Consider the following 23,739-nt stretch of genomic DNA (forward strand, 5'->3'; position numbering starts at 1 on the left):
TGCACACATTAATACACTTCCATTCACTCTCATTTGCACACATTAATACACTTCCATTCACTCTCATTTGCACACATTAACAAACACCCATCACGCTCTCATTTGCACACATTAACACACTTCCCTTCACTCTCATTTGCACACATTAACAAACACCCATTCACGCTCTCATTTGCACACATTAACACACTTCCCTTCACTCTCTCATTTGCACACATTAACAAACACCCATCACGCTCTCATTTGCACACATTAACACACTTCCCTTCACTCTCATTTGCACACATTAACAAACACCCATCACGCTCTCATTTGCACACAGTAACACACTTCCCTTCACTCTCTCATTTGCACACATTAACAAACACCCATTCACGCTCTCATTTGCACACATTAACACACTTCCCTTCACTCTCATTTGCACACATTAACACACTTCACTCTCATTTGCACACAGTAACAAACACCCATCACGCTCTCATTTGCACACACTAATAAACATTCACTCATTTCCCGCTCCGTCCTCAGGCCCCGCCCCCGCCGCTGTCCCCGCCCCGCCCGCCCCGGTCCCGCGCATGCGCGGCTGGCGGGGCCATGGCGGCCGGCGCGGCCATGGCGGCGGGCGGCCGGGCGCGGAAGCTGGTGCGGCGGTACCGGCTGGCGGCCGCGACGGCCCTCGCCATCCTCCTGCTCCAGGGGCTCGTCCTCTGGAGCTCCGCCGGCCTTGACGAGGAGGGCCTGGCCGAGGTGTGCCCGGGAGGGCGGGGGGCGGCCGGTGGAGGGGAGGGGGCCGCGCTGGGGGAGGGCGGTGAAAGCGCTGAGGGCGCCGTGAGGGGCTGAGCGTGTCGCGGCAGACCGGGGAGGCCTGGGGGGCTGGAGGTGGGCTGAGGGCCTGGGGGCCGTGGGAGGGCGGTGGGTGCTGGAAGGGGCTCTGGTGGCAGGGACAGCCCTGGGGGTAGCGAGTGTCCCCTCGCTCGGGAGCTGCGGCGGGGACAAAGGGGTGGCGCGGTGGGTTGGCAAGGCCAGCCCCACGGTTCGGTTCCTGGGGTGGAGGGCCCTGCAGCCTCCGGCTGCTGGAGGTGCTGGTGCTCCATGGCTAGCGGGGTGTTTCCTGGGGGACCTGCAGGGTCACAGCAGCTGAGAAGGAGAGCTTGTGGCACAGGGGGTTTGTTTTGGGTCTGGCGTAGAGTGGGGCTTGTAAGCGGCTTGTTGCACTTGTGGTTTGGGGGATGTTGTGGGAAACTGGCATCAGGGGCACCCAAACCAGAAAACATGGAGTTCAGAGAGCTGGCAGGTTTGTGTCAGCTCCTGTGTAGCTGTTGTGGTGAGAGGTATTCCTGTGGAGTCGCTGATGTCTTTATACTAGAACACCCTACTGTGGCCAAATGCATCACTTCTTTCTTGTGATTGTGGGGAAGCTGAGGCATGGTCTGGTGCAGGAGTTTGCCCAAGGTGAGACACAGAGAAGGTATCAAAGAGAACCCAGGCTGATGAAGCACATTGCTGCCACCTTCAAACAAGGTTTCCACCTGTGGGTTGTTTATTTGGATTTGTTTATTTGTTGGGAACTGCCCAGACTGTGTCCAGGTCTGCTATGTCTGTGTGGACCAGTGGCTGAAGCCTTGTATTGCCTCCCTGGTGTGGGGGGTGATCCCATGGTCAGCAGGTCTAGAGGACTTTCCTTGAGAGCAAAGAGGTGAGAAGGGGAATGGGGCAGCCCCTTGCAGTGGGGAATGTCTCTAGAGTGACACCACTCATTCAGCAGGTGAATTCCCAGCCTTGGGCCTCCTCCTGGGCCACAGGGAATGGCCATGAGCACCCTTATGTGCTGCCATATGCCCATCACCAACACAGAACCAGGGAATGAATGTGGCAAGGAGAGGATTGTGATCTGGAGGCACTGGAAGTGTGAGAGCAGATTGGTCTGGCACCAAGGAGTGCCCAGCTGCTTCTCTGCCTGTTCTGTGACCTTGATCAAGTTACTTCACCCATCCCAGCTTCTCCTTCCCTCTGTACCATCCTGCACTGTTTGTCTGCTGTTCTCTGCTCCTGCCCTTCGCAGCCTCCTGGGTTGGCTCATTGTACCTCGGTCCTTGTCTGGCTTCCCCATGTCTCATCCCAAAACTGAGCTGGGCAGCTGAAGAGGTTTGGCCATGGGTCCCTTTTCCTGGAGAGGAGTTGGTTCACCACCAGCAGTCCTGCAAACTGACAAGCCTCTTTGGAGAAGAAAAGAACCATCGTTAACTTTGTGGACAGCCTGAACCCATTAGCAAGCTGGGAAAAGTCCATTATAAAATGCAAAGCTCTTGGTTTCTGTGCTGTCCTGCCATCTGATTTTGGCCAGACCTAGAGGAGACACCATTTCCCTAATGGCATTTCTGGTAAAGCCAGAGGAACAGTCCCAGCAGAGTCTGGCCTTGCAGGCCTGAAAGGATTCATGGAAGTTTGGGATTTCTTAATTGCCATAGTAAATAGCTCCTTCCCACTAATGGATGCAGCTCATCCCCACTGTGAATGGTCTGTGACTGGCTGTGGAGAAAGAAAGAGTCACTGGAGTCCTGGAAGAGCTGTGAAGCTGGCTGTGCTTCTTGGATCTATCAGTTCTGCTCCCAAGACCGATTTTGGGGTCCTGCAAGGTGCCCTCTTTTACCAAGCTAATGCTTTATGGAGCACAGACCAGGAGTATTTGGATCTGTCTCTATCTGCCCAAGTCAGCACTGTTTTCCTCCTGGAAACCAAATTAATCTTATTTCACCACGATCAAACAACACAATCCTTATCCAGATTGGTGGATGAGAGAGGAAATTCCTGTTCCTGCTGTGGTCAGCATCAGTTTCTCCCCACACAAGTGGGAGCCTGAGAGACCAGAGCGATCCTGCCTCTGTCACTGTGATACCCACAGCTCCTGTATGAGCACATCAGCTTCCTCAAGCTCTTAGTCCATGGTGGAGCTGGCACCAGTAAAACTCAAACCACAAAGTTTCCTTGTGAGTGGAGAAGAGGATCTGTCACTGCAGTGTTTTAGCCACTTGGTCTCCTGTCTTTGTCCAGGCAGGAGGTGGCACCTCTCTGGGACTTGTGTGTTGATGTTCTCTGTGTGCTGTGGCCACAAGAGAAGTTTCCTATGAAGTGTCTTTTCTTCTGGAGAAGATTAGTTGATAGTTACTTTTCCTGCCAAAGAGTTTGTTTTCAGAGGACTTACTCCAGCCATTTTAACTGGGGATTCCTCTGATGACTTTGGAACATTTTGGTGCTGGTTTTGCCTGATAAGTGCTGGTATGTGGCAGAAACCAGAGTCAGAAGCCAGAGAGGGAATCCTGCAGCAACCAGGTGCTGTTAGCTCTGCTCCTCCAGTGGCACAGTGGGACCTGTGCAGGGGATGGCGTGCAGGTAGATACATGCCCCATGGTGCTGTGTCACTCTGGGGTGGCAGTCTCACATAGGGAGGCAGAAGAGGACAAGTCTCTCTGGTAACAAGCAACAGGGCAAGAAGAAATGGCTCAAGTTATACCAGGGGCAGTTTAGGTTGGATATTAGTGAAAACTTGGTCACCAAAAGGGCTGTAAAGCCCTTGAACAGGCTGGATGAGGAACTGGTGGAGTCACAGACTCTGGAAGTATCTAAAAGATGTGTAGATGTGGTGCCTGGGGACATGTTTTAGTGGTGGCCTTGACAGGGGTTTAACAGTTGGATGATCTTAGCAAGTCTTTCTAACTTAAATGATTCTGTGACTCTTAAGTGAGCGCTGGCTGGTGCCTGGAGGCATCTGTGTGTCAGAAGGAGGGGATGAGGATCCTCACTGGCTGTCCCACAGAGGTCTTAAATACAGCAGAACAATGTGGCCAGAGCCATTCCCTGCCAGGCTGGGGTGGAGGGATCATTCTGCTGTGGTGTGTGGGAACCCTGGCCTTGAGTTCCTTGGCTGGCAGCTCCAGAAGGGCTGGCAATACTTCTAACAACTTCCCTACTGGGAAAGGCAGCTAGGCATGCTCCTGAGCTGGGAACAGGGCTTCTTCCAGAGGGATGAGCAGGACTGTAACCACGGGTGGGTGTTAAACAGGGGGTGTCCCCAGAGTCAGGTGTGTTGGGGAGTGCAGGATGTGAGTGGGATCAGCAAGTCTCGTCTTGTAGGAACATGGAAGATACTGTCTCCTCATTTGTGGCCTTCCAGCTGCCGTCTCCTGTGATGCTCTGTGGGGAAAACAGGTTTACAGCTCTGGAACAGATGGTCCTGATGGTGACTAATGAAGGGTTCACTGCGTGTCTTGGGCTGCCTGTGACACCTGTCTGGGTGGAAGCAGGCTTGGCTGATCCCCGCAAACCAACCTTTTGGGATTTCAGCACTGGTTTGGCCATGGCCATGCCAGCACAACGTGGGTAGTCTGGGGACTCTGAAATGGGCAGATCACATCAAATGCTTTCCAGCCTTTTCACTCCGTGCTTTCTCCTGGCTGTGACCTTCCCAGCAGCTACACCCTCGGGGAGTCTTATGCCAGGGGCTAGTTCAGTCCTGCTGTCCTTGTGAGGCATCTGTCCATCCTTGTGAGATGCCACTGCTCAGGAATACTCCTGGTTCTTCCTTACAGCTCCCTGTGGTGCCTGGCACAGCCCCTGAGCAGTCAGAGTTTGGGGGTGCTGTGAGACAGCCCTGGGAGGCTGGGCTGGAGCAGGCAGCTGCTTGTCTGTCATCCAGGAGTGCCTGTGGTGGGCTGGGGCACATGGCCCTGACATCACTTTTACACTCACTGGGAAAGTTCTTTCCCATGAGAGTGGCATCCAAACTTCCCAGCTCCCTGCTCTCCCCAAGGCTGACTATCTCTGCTGTTCAGCCAGCCTAGCAGAGGTAAGGAAGTGTAATTAAGTGTTCCCTTTACACATCTGCTTGGGTCCACAGGAGGGTTTGTGACTGGATTTCTAGGAAAGGTGGTGATGGCAGTGCCTGCCCCAGCCCAGCATGGGGAGCCAGGGCCTAGGTCTATTTCCATTCAGTGCTTTCAGCCTAGAGAGCACAGCTGTGGCCGCCTGGGACTCTGGCTGTGCTGGGTTGTGCTCACAGCATGGTCATGGTAGGGAAGAGTTGGTCCAATAACCTCACAATGAAATAGCCAGTACAGCCCAGTGCTCATCTCCAGCATCAGGGATGTCCCTGCAGGTGGGCAGACTTCAGAGGGTGGCTGGTGCAGACACAACCCACTGTGTCCCTTTAGTCTGCCGTGACCCCAGCCACAGAGAGTGAGACTGTCTGGGTGTCCTCATGATGGGGGCATAGGCAGGGGGCTGCTGTTGGGTCTTAGCCCGAGGTTTTTGGGTGGTGAAGGGGCTGTGTAATGTCCTGTGCTGCACAGGGGTTGCTCCTGGAGCAGCTGTCATGCTGCGCCATTGAGCTCTGTGGGGACTGCGAAGAGATGCTCTGAGGAGCATGCTGACAGATCTAGGGAGAAGCAGACCCAAGGTAATGCTGTCTGTCCTCTCTTCTGCATCCACATGAACCTGCCACAGGAGCGGCAGAAAAAAGCTGGGCTTCCCGAGAGCAGCGATGGCTCCAAGGACTCGGACAGCTCTGCTGGGCGCCGGAGCAGTGCCGGCCGGAGGCATGGCCGATGGCGGGGCCGGCTGGACAGCCCCGGGGCCATGGTGTCCAAGGTGGTGAGAGCCGTCACAGCCAGGCACAAACCAGGGTGGAGACTGCCGGCCATGCTGGATTCCTCCAGCCACAGGAACCTGACGGAGCTGCGTGGGGAGGCTCAGCTGGCCATCTTCCAGCAGGGCGACACGGGCAGCGTGGAGGGGGCTCCCCAGCCCACTGAGAACAGTTTCACCCCCAAGTGCGAAATCACGGGCAAAGACGCCCTGTCGGCGCTGGCCCGGGCCAGCAGCAAACAGTGCCAACAGGAGATTGCCAACGCGGTCTGTCTGCACCTGGCTGGCAGCCTCATGCCCCAGTCCGTGCCTCGCCACTGCCAGCTCTCAGGTGAGTCCTGCTGGAGTGCTCCTGGTCATCCTGGGCATCAGGAATATCCCAGGGAGGCTGGTAGGCCGCCTGCTTTATGTCACCAAACTGTCCCACCTGGCAAACAGCGGCCTCAGTCTGTCACTGATTCCCAGATTACCACTGCCTCTGTAATCCAGTCAAAGTTATGCCAGCCTTCTTAAATTGAGCTCTTCATCCCATTCTGCAGTTTTGCAGGGGTCAGAGCCAGGCCCAGCTGCATTTTCTGTTTTGCAGCACCAGAGGAGGACACCCCCTTCCCAAAACCCCCCATCAGTGTAACACAAGGGGCTGCATGTGCCACCATGCCCTGGCACTGCAGCCAGTCTGGGGTTTGCCCAAGGCTGAGTGCTTCCCTGCTGTCCCCTGCCTTGCTCAGGAGCTCCAGGTAGCAGATACCAAGAATGGGGGTGGCTGACACCCCTCTCCCTCCCCGTGCAGGCAAGGTCAGCCCTGTGATCCAGTGGGACGAAAGCCGGCTGCAGCAGGGGCCCCCCAGCAAGCCCGTGCGCATTGCCTACATGCTGGTGGTGCATGGCAGGGCCATCCGCCAGCTGAAGCGGCTCATCAAGGCTGTGTACCACCAGCAGCACTTCTTCTACATCCACGTTGACAAGGTGTGTGGCAGGGGTGAGGGAGTGGGTGCTAACAGTGCTCCATCGGTCCCAGGGAGAGGGAGCAGAGCTGAAGCACGGGTGGTGGTGAGTGGGGAAAATGGCTGGATAGGGTTAGTCCTTGCTGCTGTGGAGCTGTGACCCTCTGCCGCTACTTCTACAATCCCACGGAAGCAGGATCTATCCCCCCTGCCCTTTTTGATGCTTCTCTTCTTGTGGAGGCTGCTGCAAGGGCTGACTCCGGGCTGGTGGCAAGGAAAATGGCCCTGGGAGGATGAGCTCCTTGCTGAGGGTGGGCCATGTTCCCTGGCAGCGCTCCAGCTACCTCCATCGCGAGGCTGTGGAGCTGGCCAGGCACTACCCCAACATCCGTGTGACACCCTGGCGCATGGTGACCATCTGGGGAGGTGCCAGCTTGCTGAAGATGTACCTGCGTAGCATGAAGGACCTGCTGGAACTGTCTGAGTGGCCCTGGGACTTCTTCATCAACCTGAGTGCCACTGATTACCCTACAAGGTGAGTGTCTTACTGGGAGGGGGCTGGAGGTGTTGGGGCTTCTGATGCTGCAGAAGCCTTGGGAGGGGCAGGGAGGAGCAGGGAGCTGAGGGAGATGGGGTTGGAGATTGCATCCATATGCTGGTGATGATGTTTTGGGGCCAGGCTGGACCCATGTATGCAGAGGAACCCAGCAAGTACCTCTGAAGCTATTCTGTCCTGTGGTCTGGGTATTGCAGAAGAATATGCATGTGAAGCACAAGACATAGCAGAGATGCTGTGTCTTTGTCTGCCCAGTGGTGGAACAAGGTTTTGAGTCAGCAGCTTTGGGTACCTTGTGTCTAGTGGCTCTTGCAGAATGAATGTTTACTGGGCTGCTTCACCCCAGCAGCAGTAATGATTCCTGATTTCCACCTCAGGACCAATGATGAACTGGTGATGTTCCTGTCCAAATACCGAGATAAGAACTTCCTGAAGTCACATGGTCGAGACAATGCCAGGTAATCTCAGCTAGAGGCAGAGCTGAACTGGAGGAACAGAAAATGAGGGATTTCAGAAAAAAAAAATGAAACGGCTGTGGCAGGGAGGGGATGTTCTGCATCTGCACTTAGCAAGGTGGTTGACACTCCTAACTCCTCATCCCCATGCCCAGGTTTATCAAGAAGCAGGGCCTGGACCGCTTGTTCCACGAGTGTGACTCACACATGTGGCGACTGGGCGAACGCCACATCCCCGAGGGCATCGTGGTGGACGGGGGCTCTGACTGGTTCTCGCTGACACGCAGCTTTGTGGAATATGTGGTCTATGCTGAGGACCAGCTGGTGTCCCAGCTGCGCCAGTTCTACACCTACACACTCCTGCCAGCTGAGGTGGGTGCTGCCTGTGGGCCACAGGACAGATTTTTCTTCCTACTATGCTTAACATATCTTTACCACTTCATCCCTGCTCTGGGTACCTGCAAAGGGTGTGGCTGGTTCTGCTCAGGCAGTTTTGTGCCTCCCCTTTTTCAGAGTTAGGTATGAAAGGGAAGAGAGGAGCAGAGAGGTCAGAGGTCATGTTTACATACAACCCAGCTTTAGGTCCAGTCACCCTCTGGGCCAGATGAGGACTGCTGCAAGCCTGGTCCCTTAAGTGTTGCCCTCTGCTGGGAATGGGGAAGTTTCTGTTCAGTGGCAGTTGAGGTCTGTCCTTCTTCTCTATGAGTGTGGGTCTCCATTAACCACGTGTCCTCCATGCCACTGGGTGCCCTGCCCCTTTTGTGCCTTGCAGTCCTTCTTCCACACGGTCCTGGAGAACAGCCACGCCTGTGAGACGCTGGTGGATAACAACCTCCGAGTGACCAACTGGAACCGGAAGCTGGGCTGTAAGTGCCAATATAAACACATAGTCGACTGGTGCGGGTGCTCCCCAAATGACTTCAAACCCCAGGACTTCCTTCGGCTACAGGTGAAAAAGATCCTCCTTTCTCTTCCTGCTCTTTCCCCTCCTCCCTGTCCTCTTCTCTCTCAGCTGTCCTGTGAGCACCCCAGGCTGCAGAGCCGGCTGCTGTGCATGTCCCCACAAGAGACTGGAGCATGATCCGGTTCCCCAGTGGGGCTCAGTGTAGATGTGTCTGTAAACAGGCAGTGGGATTATCCTGACTGTCCTGTCCTGCTGTGAAGCCAGGTTTCTGCTTGCAGCATTGCTCCTATTCCCAGATTTTCTCTCCTGTTTTCCTGCTCTTTCCCTGCAAATATATCACTTGAGAGAAATACCTTTTTAGGAAAACCCATTCAGAGTGCTGTTTCTTTGGCAGGTCAAAATGCCTTGTGACAAAACATCTCCTATGCTTTCAGTGCATGGAGATGCAGACTGAACACAGGAGGCTTGAGGGAGATAGAGCCAGCCCTGAAAAGAGCAGTTGTGGCAGGATTTTCCAGCAGTTCCAGGCTTGTAGAGCCCAAGACACTGTTCCTACAGGCTGTGCCACTTGGCCAGAGCTAATGCAGGGCTCAGCAGTGGCTCTGGTGGGTGGGGGCCCATCAGAGTAGAAATTGCAGCAAAGGAGCTGGATGACACGTGGCTGGTTCTGGGCACAGAAACAGGGAGGTGGTGGGAGAGATTGGGACCCATCTGCATTACCAGTAACTGTTGGTGTGCTCCCACTGTTCTTGTCATAGAGGATCCCACATTCAGGGTGGCTGTGCTGCTCCTTAGCCCATGCCTTCAGAGTGGGTAGGATGGATCCTGCTGGAGTGGGAGGGCAGAGTGGGTGCGGCCAACATTGTTAGAAATGCCTGTGCTCTTCCAGCAACTCTCCAGACCCACTTTCTTCGCCCGCAAGTTTGAGTCGACTGTGAATCAGGAGGTGCTGGAGATTCTGGACACGCACCTCTACGGCAGCTACCCCGCCAACACCCCGGCCCTCAAAGCCTACTGGGAAAACGTCTACGACCGTGTTGATGGGCTCAGTGGTCTCACTGATGTCACCCTCACCTTCTACACAGCCTTCTCCAGGCTGGGGCTCCACAAAGCCTCATCCACGCCGGCAGCCAAGGCTGACAAGCTCTGCAGGTAGGGTTTTTTCTGTGGTCTCAACCCAGGCTCCAAATGGAGGCCTTTATCTTGTGCTGGAAGTATGCTTATGCTCAAATGTGCAACCTCTCTGTCTGTATCTCCAGATTTGAGCCTCGAGGCTTCCCTTCCAGTGTGCACTTATATTTCTATGACGACCATTTCCAGGGTTACCTGGTGATGCAGGAAGTGCAAAATTTGGCAACTGGGCGGACAGAATCCTTGGAGGTGTGGATGATGCCCCAAGGAGCTCTGAAGCTGTCAGGTCATGGAGGGCAGGCAAACCGCTTGCAAAACCTAGAGGTAAATGCGGCACTTTTCTCCCTGGCTTTCCCACACTGTGCTGCCATTCCTCCTCTGCCCCACCTGCATGCCATGAGGACAGAAAGGACACAGCTGCCATTGTGTCTGAGAACAAACCTTTATCTGGGAGTTTGGTTTATTTGTGAGGAGCTGATCGTTGGTGAACAGGCCTTCAGGCGATCTTTCAGAGGCAAGTGAGGTCCAGTGCCTGCAGCTGCAGGAGGCCTTGCACAGCTGAATTAGTGCTGGCATGTGATCCATGGAGTGTCCATTGCTTTGGTTGCCAAGGTTTATGTGTTCTCTGTTTTGGGGAGGTGAAACACAGAACCTCAGTTGATAGTGTCTCCTTGCCCAGTATCCCACTGCTTGTGTTTCCTGTCCCTCCAGGTGGGCACAGAGTGGGACCCCAAGGAAAGACTCTTCCGCAATTTTGGAGGCTTGATGGGGCCTTTTGATGAGCCAGTGGCCATGCAGAAGTGGTCACGGGGCCCCAACCTGACAGCCACGGTGGTGTGGATTGACCCCACCTATGTCATTGCCGCCTCCTACGACATCACGGTGGATGCTGAGGCAGAGTTCACCCAGTACAAGCCCCCCCTCAACCACCCCCTGCGCCCTGGCATCTGGACCATCCGCCTGCTCCAGTTCTGGGAGCCTCTGGGGGAGAACCAGTTCCTGGTGGTGCCTCAGACCTTCAACCGCAAGCAGCCTCTCAGGAAAGGTGAGGATGCTCTGGAGTTTGGGGCTGGATGAGAGGGTGTTCCTGTGGGCAGCCCAAAGTGTTTGGCCCCTGGGCTGCAGCTGATGACCAGGCTGGAGCCAGTTTTCTACTGGTGCCCCTTGTCCATGTGAATCCTTATTCTGGGCTATCCTCTTGGCAGCTGTGGAGGGCCCGTTGGCCCATGTCAGTCAGATCCTTCCTCCAGCGGTGTCTTTTTCCTTGTGCTGGAGGGCAGCTGGGGTTGCATAGGGATGGGTGCTATGCCCCAGCTGGAGTTGGGGGTCGGACCTGCAGGGTGCCAAAATGTTGCTGCACTGCTCATCCCCTCTCTTTTCTTTCCCTGTCCTTCCCAGACGACAGCAACTGGCTGCATGGTGGCCCCCCCCACAACGAGTACATGGACCAGAACTTCCAGGGCCTGGGCGGGATCCTCAACCTGCCGCGCTCTGAGGCGGCCGAGCAGGATGCGGCGCAGAAGGCACGGCTGGCGGGCAAGGAGCTGCAGGACTGGGCGGATGCTGCCATCGGCACCTTCTGGTCCGCAGCGAACGTCTGTGTCAGCAGCCCCTCTGCCTGCGCTTCCCTGGAGACCTGCAGCAAAACCTCCTGGAGCTCCCTCTCCCCAGACCCCAAATCAGAACTGGGGCCCGTCAAACCTGACGGGCGGCTGAGGTAGCAGGAGCAGCCGGAGGGCAGCCTTGGGAGCAGGGAGCATCCTCCGTTTCTGATCTGGGGGGTGTCTCTGGACCACATCACCCTGTGCCATTTGCACCGTAGTCACTCGAGGAAGAGAAAATGGGAACTTCCAGGCAGGGGAAACCCTTCTCCTGTGGGGAATTTTGGGCAGAGGGAAAGGCATGAGGTGGGTCTTACCCATCTCTGCAGGAATGAGCCCTTGCTGGCCAGGGAGAGCGTGCTGGAGTGCCCATCCCTGTGGGGGCACGGCAGACACCTAGGAAAAGCTCTGTGTTTGCTACTCCAGGCCTTGGGGCTTCAGGAAAGGGTGATGTGAGAGGGAGGGATGGCTGGTGGGTGTGCAGGCTCTGGACCAGCTCAGCATCCTACCCAGCCCTGGACTAGAACTTGGCAGGATGGGCCATTGTTGCTGGCTGCTGCCCTGGTGGGCTGATGAGGGCCTGGGGATAGGCAGAAGCAGAATGGGTCAAAACCTGCTGTGTGCATGCAGCTGCTGCTGTCCTGGGGTTTACATCTCATCCTTTCCACCCCAGCCCTTTAGTTTGTATTTTTATAAATATATATATAGAAATATATATGATGCAAAGTGCAATAGAGACAAGACCCCGCATTGGCCGGGAAGTCCCTGTGTCTCCATTTCCCCTCAGACTGTAATATACCGTGTTCCCTTGGGTGTCCTGGTGCTACAGGACAGGGTGCTGGGTCGTTTACATCCTTTTTTATTATTATTATTGTTTTGCCGTTTGCCCATTTCCTGCTGAGGGCTGCTGGGGACCTGTAACCTGTTGGCCTTGGGGCAGGTTGTGGGGCAGCTGCCCAACTATGCCAAATGTCTGGAGCCTGGCGTGCTGTGCGATGCTAGCAGGGAGTGCTCAGTGTGTGGTTCAGGTCCAACAAGCCGTGCTGTGGACCTGCCACTTCTGTCTCCATTTCAGCAAAAGGACGCCCTGATCCCCTGCCAAAGTATCATCCACAGGGCCAATGTCCTGCTGCAGATGAGCTGTGCCTGGAGGGCTGCCCTGTGCCACAGCTCCTTGACATGACCTTTTCTTTTCTTCCCCCGTTGGTAGAAGCTTTCAGGACCTGCTGTGCTTCCCTGGGCAAAAAGCAAAGTGGTGAGATGAGGTCCGGCCAGCCCCATCCTCTGCTGTTTCTGCTTCCCACTGCTCCAGAGGGAAGAGGCACAACTGCCTCTTGGGAAGGGTTGTAGTGGAGCATCCCCTTCTCTGCAGTGTCCCCAGGATGTCTGTGGGATTGCCTCCAACATTCTTCTCTCCAAGACTGATGCTGCCTGGAGAAGTCTGGATTTGGTTTCACCCTGGGAAGACACTTCACAGCTGGGACAATGTGGAGCCCATCTGGCCCAACCCTCTGCTCAAAGCAGGGTCTCAGGAGCTGGTGGGGTTTTGCTGTCTCCATGGATCTGTGCCATCCTAACTTTTCTCCCATGTCCCACTTCTCTCCACCCAGCAGGTCTGACACTCCCAGTCTCCAAATTCAAGGATGTGGGTGTTGCAAGATGTGTACTGTAAAATGGAGGGGACTGAGACCTCTGTGTGTGAGGGCAGGTACCTGCTGGCACTCAGCCCCCCTGTCCTGCACCCACTTGTGCCTGGGGTGCTTTGGGGCAGAGGAGAAATGTGGGGGGAGAAGGGCCACACACGGGAGGATGCCAAAACTCTGTCAGAACCATTATGTAAAGTTGTCTTAAATATGCAACATCACCACAAATACATCTCTGTCTCTCCAGTTTGGTGTGTCAGGTTTTTGTGGTGTTATGGAAGGGGTGGAGGGTGGGGGAAGTTTGGCCATACCCCGTGAGAGTGTAAATCCCTCCTGGGCACCGGGTCAGGGACTGTGAGGGTGTTGGGGCAGGGCCGTTTTCCTCAGATGGTTGATGTGTAACCCAAAATCAAGCTTGGGGTTTTCAAAGCCTCTGGCTGGAGCTCGGGAGTGACCCGTAGCACGGGCTGAGTCCGGTTACACCCTGCCAGCAGGTGCCCTGAAGGTACCCAGATACTTAGCGTTGACATGGCGCTTAATTAAAGTGTTAATCGGCTAATGAGCGGGCACCTCCTGCTGCCTGCGGGGCCAGGAGCCTCCTGCGGCACCGGCCAGCAGAGCGGGGCAGCGCTGGGGTTGTCCCGTGCCCCTGATGCCGGCAGTGACCCGCGGCCTGGCTGCCGCTCGCCGGGCACCGCTGGGCTCTGCTAACTGCGGCACGAGGTTAGCAGCTGAGCCGGGCTGGCTCGTGGTGTGCCCGAGCGGGGAGCCCCGCGGCCGAGCCGGGCCGTGCCCGAGCGGGGAGCCCCGGGAGCCCCGCGGCCGAGCCGGGCCGTGCCCGAGCGGGGAGCCCCGGGAGCCCCGCGGCCGAGCCGGGCCGTGCCCGAGCGGGGAGCCCCGGGAGCCCCGCGGCCGAGCCGGGCCGTGCCCGAGCGGGGAGCCCCGGGAGCCCCGGGAGCCCCGCGGCCGAGCCCCTCGCTCGGCCCCGCCCCGCCCCGCCCCTCGCGGGCTGTGGGGCGCGGGCGGCGGGCCGGGATGGCGCAGCCCGCGGAGGCCTCGGGCCACACAGCGACCGCCAGCGCCAGCATGGACAACAACGTCCTGGCCATCGTCATCGCCGCCAGTGAGTGGCGGGCGGGGGCTCCGGCGGTGCCGGGAGCGAAGCGGGGGCGGCCGCCGGGCGGGATCGGCCTCTGCCGGTGCCTCCCGGGCTGTGCCGATAAGGCGATACCTGGGGACGGGCGGGGGAGAGGTCGCTGCAGCAGCCGGTCCGAATCCGGGGATGCCGCTGTCTGGCGGGGCTGGGGCCGGAGCGGAGCGGCGGCGGGGGCTGGCGGCGCGGGTGAGCTCCGCGGATCCGCGGGTGGGTCGGGGGGAGCCGCGCGTTCCCCGGAGACCGGAGCACCGGCGAACCGGCGTCCTGCCGCGGTGCCAGGGAGCCGAGAGCTCCGGGCGGGAGACGGTGGGTGCCGGTGCTGGTCCCCGCGGGGCAGTCGCTGCCGCCGCGGTCCAGGATGGGGTGAGCCCCTCCTGGCTCTGCAGGTTGTTCAGAAGCTGCAAGGGAGAGAGGTGCTGGACACAAAGGAGCTTTAGCGCTCTTGAGACGGGCAGCAGGTGGAATCGGCTTCTCAGGGGCTTCTCAAAGCGGCAGCCGCGGGGCTAGAGCGGGCGGCAGGAGGAGGCCCGCGGGCCCGTCGAACCACCGGCACTTTCGCCTCTCCCGTCTCTTGGCAGCGGTGTCCACCTCCGTCTTCATCGTGGCGATCCTTATCCTGCTGCTGCTCTTGTACCACCGGGACCCCATGTGCTGCCAGTTCCTCTGCTCCTGCCGCCTGTTCCAGACCCCCAGCCAGTATGTGAGTGTCCTCTGAGTTCTTCCTCTCTTCCTCCTGCCCACGAGTCCCCCTCTGAGCTCCTGTTCCCCTGGGCTGGGTCTGTGGGGCTGCACCGCCCGTTACTGTCCTGCAGCCTGGCTGGGATTGTTGATGGACGTGGGTCCTCCAAGCAGAGCTGGGCTCTGTCACCTCCTTGCTCCCACTCTGTCCAAGAGATCCATCCATCCTCCATCCATCCACCCACCCAGTCCTGCCTGGCTGTGCCATTGTGGTTGTATCTCCAAGGCCCAACACTAACAGGCTTCCAGGCTCTCCACACAGCTCGGGAGGAAGGTTCTCCTCCCCCTGCACAGTCATGTGTGGGGTCGGGCTGTGCTTTATAGGAAGGGGCCCAGCAGGGAAGGGAGCTGGAAGCTGAGAGCAAAGGTAGACAAAGCCACCCGCATCCCTGACAACTGGCTCTCTTGTACATAACTCCTGGGGAAGGAGCAGTGAGACACAAAGCCCTTTTGCTCACATCTGTAATTTCCTAGGGCTAGCTTTCAACTAGGGAAGCTGATGGAAAAAGAGCAGTGTGTGTAGCCAGCGTTTCTTTTGTGGCAGTGACTGCCTGGGGAAAGCTCAGCCCCCAGAGCTGCAAGGATGGCTTTTGAGGGGAGGGCTGCAAGTACCACTTGGCAGTCCCTAGGAGAAGAGGAGTCCCTAGGAGACATTCAGCCTCACTAGCAAGGGGTGGAGAGACTAGTGCTGTGAAAGGCAAATGTAGTAGTCCAGCACAGGCTGGGATGTCCCCAGCAGAAATCACAGTGGAAATACTCTGCACTGATGGTATCCCTGTCTGATTGTCTCCACTCCTTTCCCTCTCTTCCTGTTGCCTGCCCATGGTACACATTGGGAGCAGGCTCTGCTGCTGTGCTCCCTTGCCCTGTGGAGCTGCTCTCCGAGGCAGTGTGGGATGCTCCCTGAGCTCTGAGATGGAAACCTCAAGTGGGCATCTTGCCTTTAGCAAAGGACTGTGAGGAAGGATGGATGCAAAAGATTATGTAAGGAAAGGGAACATAAAAAATATTTCCTTCAGAAAAAGAGAAGCAATTGTAGTGTGTAGTGAGGCAGCTTTTGGGCAGGAATAGCTACACTGGTTTTGCTCATGAGTTATTGAACCAACAGTTGGGTGCTGTTTTCCTGCAGATTCTGTAGTTGTACTGTAGGGCCAAAACAAATATTCCTTGATTGTTAAAAGCAAAAGTAAATCCTCCCTGCACATCCCTGGTTGCCCTGTGAGTCTCTGGGCTGGTTTCTGCTGGCAGAGATGGGGTTTTCTGAGAGCAAGGTACAGCCATGGCTCAAGTCCTGGCTCGGCTTGAGGGGCTATTCTCTGTGAACAGGATTTCTGCTCACTGTTGCTCAACACCTTGACAGGGAAACCAGTTTAACTGGAGCAAGACAGCTTGGGAACAACACAACTATTGCCCTGTAGATTTGCTTGCTGCATTACCCTGAAATGACAAGCTCAGCAGATAGGAACTAACAAATTCTGTAACCCTCAGCATGTGATGGAGCTCTTATCTACACCAGCAGAATACTTGGGTTGTTTTTTGTTGTACCCCAAAAAGAGATGGTTCCACTGATTTTCAATGAAGCCCTACCCTGGGGCCCAGCCTGTCCCTCTGGCTGTGCTCTGCTCCAGCTGGCTCCAGCCCTCGGAGCAGACCCTGTGCTGCCAGGGAAGATGTGCTGGAGCTGTTCAGGGGCTGCTGACAGCAGTAAGAGCTGCAGGAGCCACATGGGCAGGAGGAGCAACTCTTCCTCTGCTAGGGTCCTGCTGTCCCATGAGAGCTGCTGGAGCTCTGCTCTCAGCTGGGAAGGATGGGAGGGATTTTGGCTTTGCTCATGTCATCCTCATTCCAGGACCACCCCCCGTCCTACTTCAGCAGCAGCCAGCAGCTGGTGGCACCGCAGCGTGGAGCCTCACGGCTGGAGAGCACTGCTGAGAACCCCGGCATGCAGGTGATGGCAGGGTCCCTGCTGGGAGCCGTGTGGGATTGAGAGCAAAGGTGCCCATGGGCTTGGAGAGACACTCTGGATATGGAGTTTGCCTGGGGCAAGAGGTGGTGGCAGCACCTTCTGGTGCTACTTTACAACTTTGGGAAGTGCTGCCAGTATGTAAAAACCCCGGGGGTAGGCAGCATGTGGAGGGAAGGAATATTGCAGAGGATACCACAGTGCCCTGAGGTGTTTGTGCATGAAGTGCCAGTGGTAGATCCTGGGGGCTTGGGGTCCTGCAGCACAGATCACGGTGTAACTGCCCCCTGGGAGCGTGAGTATCCTCTCTGGGTGTTCAGAGGAGCCTACAACTACCTACAGCTTTGAACCCTCAATTAACCCAAGGTTGCACCAGGACATAAACTTCTAGTGATGAGAGCCACCATCACACTGACCCTTTTCTGGGGATGGACCTTTCTAGGGAGACGAGCTCTTCTGTGTCGGACCCCCCAGCACATACCAGCTCCCGCCCTGGGAGCAGCCCCGCCTGCCCAGCTACGAGAGCGTGCGGAAGAAAGATCGCCAGAGGGAAATCCATCAGATGATTGCTGACAGGTTTGGGCTGTGGGCAGAGTCATCCCAGGAGGTGAGCTCCCCTCCCTGCAGTGGGGGGCAGGCAGAGGCCTGTGGCAGTCACCACTGTGGTTCATATCTGTGTCCTCAGCTATCAGCTGGTGGTAGCTGAGGACTCTGTGCTCTGTGATTGCCTCCCTGATAGCTTTTATCTCTGGGAAAGCACAAAGTGTATCAGGAAGATCCTTTGGTGTACATCTGTGCTGGTTAATGATCCATTTCCCCTCCCCCAGCGCATTTGCAGAAATGCCTACACCAGGAGGCAGGGCAGAGCCCCACAGAGAAAGAGCACGCTCTTCACATCACCTGCCCCATACAAGTCCAGGCTGGGAGTGTTATTTTTGGATCTCTAAAGCTTTCATGGGTTCTTGCTTCCATCTCCCTGCAGGACACTCCTGGGGAGACCCCCTGTTATTACGCTGAAATGTTTATGGCTTATTTATGAGCAGGAGGTTTTGCTTGTTATGATATTTAAGATTTGCACTCCCACAATGTAAAAGGGAAAAGTGAGTGCATCCTGCCAAGTAGGTCCTGTGGCAGCATCCTGAGATGCTCCCATTCAGAGACCATTGTTTAAAGCAGGACAAAAACTTCTGAAACCCTGAGGAAAGCATTAAAAGTTCACTGATTTACCTGCATTTTGAGCTCTTAAAGCTGTACCATAATGCCTGGCATAGTTAGCCCTTGCCACTCAGTGTTTGGAGCTGTATCTAATGACACCTGCCTGGAAAGTTCCAGCTTGATACAGTGGAAGGTGTCCCTGCCCATGCAGGGGTTGGACCTGGATGATCTTTAAGGTCCCTTGCAACCCAAACCATTTTGTATTTCTATGAAACCTGGGCATTGAGGGCACAGGAGAGTAAAGCTCCGAAGACAAGTAGTTGAGGAACAGCATTGGAAGCTCTTCCACAACATCGTCATACCACTTTCCATCACCTGTGGGGAGAAAGCCAGCCCAGCTCTGCCAAAAGAAATGTGACAAGCCTAGAGGTTCCTCTCTCTGTGTAGTGAGACTTGCTGCCAAAACCTGGGTACAACACCTGGTTTGTAGGTACTTGTGTAAATCCCAGTAATTTTTCTTTAGTCAAGGGAAAACAAATTACAGCCCTCTCCCAGAAAAAGTCACTTTTGTTCTGGCCTTCTGCCAAGCCCTTGAAGGGGAACAGGGAAGAGCAGGAACCTGGCACAGAGTGTGAGGGGAGAATGTGTCTCAGTCTCTCAGCAGGTTTGTGCCATGTTCCAGACTGATGCTCTCATCTCCAGGTGTTCCCCAGCCTACAGCTAAATGCACTGGGGGACTGTGGGGGTTTAATTTCAGTCTAGTGGCAGTTGTGAGCCTTTTAATCTGCTCTGTAAGAAGAGGTGGGATAATCTCCTGGTTATTTCTGATCCGCTGTAATGCTCTTCCTCTCTCCTCAATAGATGCCACCTCCTTATGAGCATGCTCTGAGGCATCCTCCAGCTTTCTCAGGAACAGGAATAAGCTCAGAGACCTTGGACAGACACAGTGTTCCACACCCTTTCCATGCCCCCCTCAGCTACCAAACTCAGCGGAACACTGTGGTGTAAGGCCTTGGCTTCAGTGTACTGCTGCTTCCCGTGCTGTCAGCAACACAAGTGCCTGGGATACCATTTTCCTCCACAGTGAATGGCCAAACCTTCACCCAGATCCACAATCGGCTGAAACATAGGCAAGACCAACCCAGCCATCAGTGACATCCCTCTTGCAGCACAAGAACAACCACAGAGCCACTGCTGGGTACTGCACTGAGCAGAGGAACCAGGGACATCTGCTCACTCTGGCAAACACCAAAGGCAAAGGTCTAGCTGCTGGAGCTGCACAGGGCAAAGCCAAGGGGAAGATCTGCTAGGCCCGAGCTCCTCAGGAGCAGCATTTCAGATCTCTGAGAGGCAGCACTGCTGGCTCTGCAAAGGATCAGACCTCAGGCACTGGTGGTATTGTGCTGCTTCACCTGTTTCTTAGGTTATCAAGTGTTTTACTGTATCTGTATTGCCTGCCAGGTGGAAATCCTCACCTCTGAGTGACAGAAGGGATGTGCTTTGGAGCACTGCTGTGTGCTCTAGCACCAAGGGCCTCTGTGACTGACAGTGGTTCTGTACAGAGCCCACACATGGATCTGGAGAGGCTCCAGGGGTTATACCCAAATACGGACCACCAAGATGAACCACAGGACTGGATTTGCAGGCTGGGAAAGGACAGATGCATGGACTGAACAGCTGGAGGTCTACAGGAAGACTGTGAAACACAGGTGGGCATGTGTGGCTGACCCAGTTCACTCGGTCTTCTGCAGAGCAGAAGAATTGTCCAAATAATGTCAACACCAGTGTCCTTACACTACTAATTTTGATAACCTGTTTTCTACTGCAGTCAATGTTTCAAATTGTTTACAAACCTGTAGATAAAATGAGATCAGTTTGGGCACAATACATTGAGGCTCCTTTATTTTGAGCAATACAAGCTCAAAAATGTCACATAATGAATCAAAGATAAAAGGATGAGTATCCTGGATAATGCTTTATCACACACCTCCAGCTGCTGAGGCTTCAAATAGTAGCCCAAATTTGGGCATCTTGCCAGGCTCCCTGAACTCAGTAATGAGTTAGAGTTATGCCGTGAATTTGCCTCGCATGGCCAGTGAATGGAACACTCAGATATTTAAGTTAATCATTGAGGTGAGTGAGTTAGAGGGAAAAATCAAGCTTCTGGGTACACATAGGTGCATGTGGAAAAGGATCTGTTCTGCAGTATTGTGAATTAAGGTACAAATAGAACAGTAATTACTAAAAATGAGCAAAACCAGAGGGAATTATTAGCAGGACAAGTACTGACACAAGAGTGATTGTAGAGGGAATTCATCCAATGGCACAACAGACCAGGCTCTCCAGATACTACACGACCATGGTAACACATTCCATGAGTAGACAAGACCTTCAGTTGCCCCACAGCATTTATTAAACACTCTTAAAAATGCCAGCAGGTGATCTCAGTGCCTGAACACAGATCACAAGCACTTCAGGAACAAAACCAAGTCCTAAAACAGTATCTTCAGAGCCAGTCTTGTCCTCAGATGCCAGTATAGCTGTAGTGGTCTGTCCTTTCCATCTGTGCCCACATGACACAGCAGGTTCACAGCATGGTGACAAGTCTGAAGCTTCCTACCTCTGTGGTAGGGACAACACTGATAAAAGTTTTATAAAGGACTGCTCCTTTGGGCAGCTGGCAGATCACATCCCTGCTCTCACTGCTGCGGGGTGGGGGCACATAGACCTCTTTGGTGTATCTCACAGTCCCATCCTCCAGGGCATAGAGTGTCTTGTTTCGACCCATCCCCACCTGGGAGAGGATGAGGAACATTAGAAAGGAGAGGCTGGAAATCCACAACTAAAGCAGATCTGATTATTGGTCTGCCTTGTTTGATATCCTGGCTTCAACAGCATCTGTTGCTTTTATTTTTTAAAATAAAACCACACAACTTGCTTCCAGCAACCAGTTTGCAATGGTACTCAGTATGAGACATGAGACACCATGCCACCTTGAAGCACAAGTGCCCAGTCAGGTCACAGAAGTGTATTGGGGTATTAATTACTTGCAGACCTTCCCTGAGTGCCACGAGCACAGGTGAGGCTCTGAGCAGGCTCTATGACTAATACCACAGAAGACATGGATGAGCATTAAGAATGAGACTGAAAGAGAGGAGGCAGTGAGTGTGGGACTCTGGGGGGGACTGCTGTTCTCTGAGAACCAAAGAGAGAGAAAAAGCCTTACGTGAGCGCCGGGATGCCAGCGGATCAACCGCTGCGTAGCCAAAATGTTTCCTGCATGGACAAATGCACCTGCAACAGAGTGACACTGTCAGACTGCAGACCAAGAGCCTCCAGAGCCCTGGAACAACACAAATTATTCCAGGACTTACAAATCCCAGCCTTCTGTAGGCATTTTCTAAGGAAAAATTACTTCAAATGTTAAAAGCATCTGAACAAAAATGCTGTTAGCAGGAAATAAATGGACAATGGATAGACCATGGCAAAAAGTCAAATTTCTGAAAAGACTGCTTCTAGGGTACAAGGCATTTTCTGGCTGCTGAAGGCATTTGTTTAATTACATTTACATTGATATGTTTCCATCAGAAAAGCTAGTAATTATTAAGCACTCAACTGCAAGAATCTGCACTTTGACTTCTGCTAAGCTTTCTAATTCTCTCCTTTGTAAACAATGGAAATGCTCGGTTTTTCCACCCAGTGTGGGGGGAAAGTGCAGCGCAGTTATGAGGTGTCCCACAGAGTTCCCTCCTCCTGGGCCCTCCGGAGAGACAAAGTTAGAACCAAAGTACATTTTCTGTGGGCAATTTTGGCTGGCAGCCGGCGGGCTCATGGTGGGGAGGGGGAGCTGACTCAGCCTGCCCTCCCACCAGCAACCCTTGATCGTGAGGTTTCACTGATCCTCCCCTTCTTTCTCCCGGAAAAGTGCCCTGCCTACCTCCTGCTGAGACACTCAGCAACTGACATACATCAGGGGAGAGAAGCTGGGAACAGCCCAATGAAATGCAAATACGATACTCAGACCTACCTTCGGTTTTTTTGAACCCATAGCGTTTCCCCGGGCTGCGGCCTCCTAGGTTTTTAGAGCTGCCCCCACTTTTCTTAGAAGCCCATCTGACAGCAACCAGGCTTGTATGACGAGTGGTTAGAACTAGGTTAGGAGAAAGAACAACACCATCAGCTAAAAAAACTATCATACATAATTCCTTCTGTCAGATTTAAAGGCTATCAGTTAAGACAGGCTATAAAATTAAAGGCAAAGGAAAGAAACAAAAAGATAAATTAGACCAAAATGGCCTAAATTCCTTGAAAAAAGGCCACATCTCAAGTGCTGCTGCTGCTGCCCAGGTAAGAATAAAACTCTCAGCAACCATGTTAAATGATGTGTACAAATTCCTCTTTCATTCTTGTAAAATGCAGCACAGATGTCACTGGTTGCTGTGAATTGCTCTTACAGTGCTTTGAGAAAAGATGGTTTGTGAGTTCAGTTTCCCCTTTGACCAAATGGCATTTACTTACACAGTTACATCCTGAAATCTTACAAATGAGCAGATTACAATTCTGGAAAATATATATGTAAAATGCAGCACAGATGTCACTGGTTGCTGTGAATTGCTCTTACAGTGCTTTGAGAAAAGATGGTTTGTGAGTTCAGTTTCCCCTTTGACCAAATGGCATTTACTTACACAGTTACATCCTGAAATCTTACAAATGAGCAGATTACAATTCTGGAAAATATATAAACATCTATGACCAGCCAGAAACAATCTGAGGAGTATCCAGAAGGAGCATAAAGGTTGGACTTGCTGATACTGGAGGACTTTTCCAACCTTAATGATTCTGTAATTCTATGATTAAAGGATCTAAGAAGGAATATAGAGCCCTGGGAGTGGCAAAAAGGGAGTCTGGAGCACAGTTTTTTCCATTAATCATCCCAGTTTAAGGGAAGTGTTTTAAGGCCAGGTTGAATCTGGGCTTGGAACAACCTGGTCTAGTGAAAGGTGTCCCTTCCCATGGCAAGGGGTAAGAACTGGGTGATCTTTAAGTTCCCTCCCAACCCAAGTCATCATTATCTTAAAAATCTCTACAGTACCACCTCTCATGCAGTTAGGAGACAAACCTAATTTTTCTGAATCCTATTACTTAGCCCGCTAAGCAGCAGGTTAGTGCAGAAGAGTGGTTGTTTCCTTAGCCTGAGCAAAACCACTAATTTAATTTAATTAAATCACGACGGATGCACATTGAGCTGGAAATGTCCCATCACTGGAGGTGTTCCCGCACAGGCTGGATGGGGCCTGGTCTAATGGAAACGTCCCAGCCCATGGCAGGAAATTGGAGCAAGATGACCTTTAAGGTTCCTTCCAACCCAAGCCTGTCCATAATTCTAAGAAATACTGTTGGGGAAAGGGTACAAAACCCCTTTAACTTCAGGATACGGCCCATTAGGCAAATTAAAGCCTGCGAGACTTGACGATTAACAGGAAATTAGAAAAAGACGAAGTATAGTTAGTTTCACATACACAAACCCGCCCATCACCACAGCTCCGCCTCAGCTCCAGGCCAAAGCGAAAGCCTGGGTGGTGACGCCCCACTGGGGGCGCGACATCCCGCGGGGTGAGCCCCCTGGGGCGGGGTGAGCCCCCTGGGGCGCCGTGTCCCCGGCTCATCCCTCCCGCCGCTGCCCAGCGCTCGGAGGGCGCCGAGCCCCCACAGCTCCGGACTCACGCAGCCGCGCCAGCGCCGCCATCTTGTCCGCTCCGCTGCCCCCGCCTCTCCCCCGCTGCGCGGCGATTGGTCCGAGCGCGCGCGGCCGCCAGCGCTCGGGCCAATCACCGCCCGCTGCGCGCGCCTCCG

General features: G+C 54.3%; 3 protein-coding genes across 3 annotated transcripts; 2 read left to right on the forward strand and 1 right to left on the reverse strand.

Annotated features, from left to right (window-relative positions):
* Positions 1-596: 596 nt before the first annotated feature.
* XYLT2 (xylosyltransferase 2) lies at positions 597-13,120 on the forward strand. The gene is made up of 11 exons (XM_021554794.2): positions 597-747; positions 5,500-5,971; positions 6,431-6,606; positions 6,917-7,119; positions 7,518-7,598; positions 7,751-7,967; positions 8,368-8,544; positions 9,389-9,651; positions 9,759-9,954; positions 10,342-10,675; positions 11,029-13,120. Exons 1-11 carry the CDS (start codon positions 613-615, stop codon positions 11,349-11,351), a joined length of 2,577 nt encoding a protein of 858 aa, XP_021410469.2. The 5' UTR covers positions 597-612; the 3' UTR covers positions 11,352-13,120.
* Positions 13,121-13,885: 765 nt separating this feature from the next.
* LOC110484358 (uncharacterized) lies at positions 13,886-20,833 on the forward strand. The gene is made up of 5 exons (XM_021554952.2): positions 13,886-13,997; positions 14,609-14,730; positions 16,618-16,716; positions 17,174-17,338; positions 18,748-20,833. Exons 1-5 carry the CDS (start codon positions 13,910-13,912, stop codon positions 18,892-18,894), a joined length of 621 nt encoding a protein of 206 aa, XP_021410627.1. The 5' UTR covers positions 13,886-13,909; the 3' UTR covers positions 18,895-20,833.
* Positions 20,277-23,661, reverse strand: MRPL27 (mitochondrial ribosomal protein L27). Its single transcript, XM_021554963.3, has 4 exons — positions 23,611-23,661; positions 21,914-22,036; positions 21,113-21,180; positions 20,277-20,680 (listed from the first exon to the last, which is right to left on the reverse strand). Exons 1-4 carry the CDS (start codon positions 23,630-23,632, stop codon positions 20,474-20,476), a joined length of 420 nt encoding a protein of 139 aa, XP_021410638.1. The 5' UTR covers positions 23,633-23,661; the 3' UTR covers positions 20,277-20,473.
* Between the last annotated feature and the right edge of the window lie 78 nt (positions 23,662-23,739).

The sequence above is a fragment of the Lonchura striata genome, chromosome 19 (genome assembly GCF_046129695.1).
Source record: "Lonchura striata isolate bLonStr1 chromosome 19, bLonStr1.mat, whole genome shotgun sequence".
In the NCBI taxonomy this organism is placed as follows: Eukaryota; Metazoa; Chordata; class Aves; order Passeriformes; family Estrildidae; genus Lonchura; species Lonchura striata.

Bases quoted from the DNA above. Each gene is read 5' to 3' on its own strand.
- XYLT2 (XM_021554794.2), top strand. From the start codon at position 613: ATGGCGGCGGGCGGCCGGGCGCGGAAGCTGGTGCGGCGGTACCGGCTG. The intron at 5,972-6,430 runs GTGAGTCCTGCT...CTCCCCGTGCAG, and splicing joins TCGCCACTGCCAGCTCTCAG to GCAAGGTCAGCCCTGTGATC. The intron at 6,607-6,916 runs GTGTGTGGCAGG...GTTCCCTGGCAG, and splicing joins TCTACATCCACGTTGACAAG to CGCTCCAGCTACCTCCATCG.
- LOC110484358 (XM_021554952.2), top strand. From the start codon at position 13,910: ATGGCGCAGCCCGCGGAGGCCTCGGGCCACACAGCGACCGCCAGCGCC. The intron at 14,731-16,617 runs GTGAGTGTCCTC...TCCTCATTCCAG, and splicing joins TCCAGACCCCCAGCCAGTAT to GACCACCCCCCGTCCTACTT. The intron at 16,717-17,173 runs GTGATGGCAGGG...GGACCTTTCTAG, and splicing joins CTGAGAACCCCGGCATGCAG to GGAGACGAGCTCTTCTGTGT.
- MRPL27 (XM_021554963.3), bottom strand. From the start codon at position 23,632: ATGGCGGCGCTGGCGCGGCTGC. The intron at 22,037-23,610 runs GTGAGTCCGGAG...CTCCTAACCTAG, and splicing joins GGCGGCGCTGGCGCGGCTGC to TTCTAACCACTCGTCATACA. The intron at 21,181-21,913 runs GTAGGTCTGAGT...ACTCTGTTGCAG, and splicing joins TGGGTTCAAAAAAACCGAAG to GTGCATTTGTCCATGCAGGA.